Source organism: Nelusetta ayraudi, unplaced genomic scaffold (genome assembly GCF_046127955.1).
Source record: "Nelusetta ayraudi isolate G7.1 ecotype Tasmania unplaced genomic scaffold, CSIRO-AGI_Nayr_v1 ptg000042l, whole genome shotgun sequence".
Lineage (NCBI taxonomy): Eukaryota > Metazoa > Chordata > Actinopteri > Tetraodontiformes > Monacanthidae > Nelusetta > Nelusetta ayraudi.
Genome location: NW_027466092.1, coordinates 17,615,001 through 17,617,105, shown reverse-complemented (window position 1 = coordinate 17,617,105; position 2,105 = coordinate 17,615,001). Strand labels below are relative to the sequence as shown.

Here is a 2,105-nt window from a genome sequence, read left to right as displayed (position 1 = left end):
CATACACCGAACGTAAAGTCAAAGTTTTCTTCTTGGTGGTTAGGGTTTATATAAAGAAAAGAATAAAGTCATGTTTCTGTTGATTGCATACAACCTACTCAAGATGTAGCGAAGTGAATAAAAATGCATTAATGAGCCACAAGATGGTGCTGTTGTTACATGTAGTTCTGTGAAGGACTTTGGCGTTTTAGCCACAAGGAAGTGTACCTGTCAGTCTACCACGTGTAAGAATAGAATTAAAGTACGTTGTGTTCTATTGGAAGTCCCCGTTGGATTACTACATGAATCTACTATAGTGTGTTATTAGTGTGTATAGTGTGTTTTTCTCTCCTTTAGCTTTCTTTCTTTATTACAGCAGCAAAGACACAGGTAAAACACGTGCACACATACACACACACACACACACACACACATTCTGACTGTTGAATTTGTGGTATTGCACAATTATTGTGAGTATTGAACCAGAACTACTGCACATTTGTAACGTTCACGAGTCTTGTCATGGAGGTCTGATCCTTGATAACAACAATCAAAAATATAAATCATGATACAAGAAGACTTTGCTACGGGCTCATTTTATAGGAGAAACTGGATGGCACATATATCAGGAAAGATTGGTATCATCCAAGTGTTTATCATGTAAAGACAGTTTGTAAAACCTCTACAAGTCTTCGCTTCCTCTATCTGCCCTGGTGGACTTCAGCTCATACTGGGAGGTGGATTGAGTTCCAGACGAGGATGATGCATTCAAGCTGTCGTCTGTCTTGCCACAGCGCAAGGCAGCAGGCAGCGAACTGCAGAGGGCCCTCCTGAACATGGTGCTAGAGAAAATATAGACCAATGGATCCAGGGCAGAGTTCAGGAAGTTCAGCCCCAAAGACACAATATTGAGCTGGGTGAAGGTATAGAAGGCTGCGCAGTCCTGTGGGCGATACGAGCGAATTGCCCACACTCCGATAGTCGTCACTGTTGTGGGCAAAAAGCAAACAACAAACACTGCCACGATGGCAGCACACACTCGCATTGCCTTTCGTATCTTGTCCGGGTTCCCCATCTGTCGCTGCTTCAGGAATCTGGAGATCCGGATGGAGCAGAACAGCAGCATGGCCATCGGGATGATGAACTCCACCACGGTCAGGATGCGGTGCATGCCCACCAGGATGATGATGGCCCGTGATGCCTCTTTGTAGGACGTGAAGAAGAAGCACTGCGTGGCGTTGCCGCTGCCCTTGATGTGGCTGTAGGCCAGCATGGGAATGCGAGGACCAGTCACCAACATCCAGACCACCACGGACACCAAGGCCGCCTGTCTCTTGGTCATGCGATTGAATCTGTGGTGAGGGTGGACCACCTGCAGAGGAAAATATGCCACAAAGTCTGTAATGTGCTCGAAAAGATTCGACATCCACATGTTGGACTCCCAATATCTGACACATCCGCATCAGGGTCAGACATTCAAAACAAAATCGGACTTTAACCAACAACATTAAATACTGCTGCAGAAAAACCTGCACTAGTAGGACAAAAAAAAATGACGTCCTATCCAGAGAGCACACAAAATTCGATGATACATGGATTGCATCACGACTGCGCTAGACTCATCGCTCACTCACAACAATCACCTACTCACACTCACTCTCCTCTATGCAAATAACCCTCATTAGAAATAGCACAAGACTTTGAGCTGACTTCTGACTCCCTCCTCGTTTTGTTTTTTTGGTAAATCAAGCGTAAGTAAGCGTGGTAAAAAGCGCTGTCAGAGCTCATACATTAAGGGGATGCAATCCTACAAAAACCTAAAAATCTGTGTGTAACAGATCTGTGAGATGGATTAACTGAAACAGATACAAAACGAGTGAAAATGACACACAGGTGCCAGTAAGTGTCGCATACATAATGACTGACGCGCCTGGACTTCCTTTTAATCATGGTGTCCCTACGTAGGTCATATGTGCTGAAATACATCAAGGCTGTCGTACAGTCACAGTAAAAATTCATTTTTATAGGTTTTATATTTGTTTTACTTGTAGTATGTGTTATATATTTTCTATATTTTTGGGGGGGAATTAATTAAACAGTCAAAAATAGGGGAAGAGGTTCTCACC

General features: G+C 43.8%; 1 protein-coding gene across 1 annotated transcript in view; it reads right to left on the bottom strand.

Annotated features, from left to right (window-relative positions):
• Positions 1 to 318: 318 nt before the first annotated feature.
• Positions 319 to 2,105, bottom strand: part of LOC142894007 (hydroxycarboxylic acid receptor 2-like) — a 4,686-nt gene continuing 2,899 nt past the window's right edge. The window contains exons 2-3 of the mRNA XM_076035094.1: position 2,105; positions 319 to 1,351 (exon numbers count right to left, since the gene is read on the bottom strand). The exon at position 2,105 is cut by the window's right edge and continues 571 nt beyond it. Of these exons, the coding sequence (XP_075891209.1) occupies positions 662 to 1,351; position 2,105 (691 nt within the window). The 3' untranslated portion in view covers positions 319 to 661. The remainder of the gene's footprint in view (positions 1,352 to 2,104) is intronic.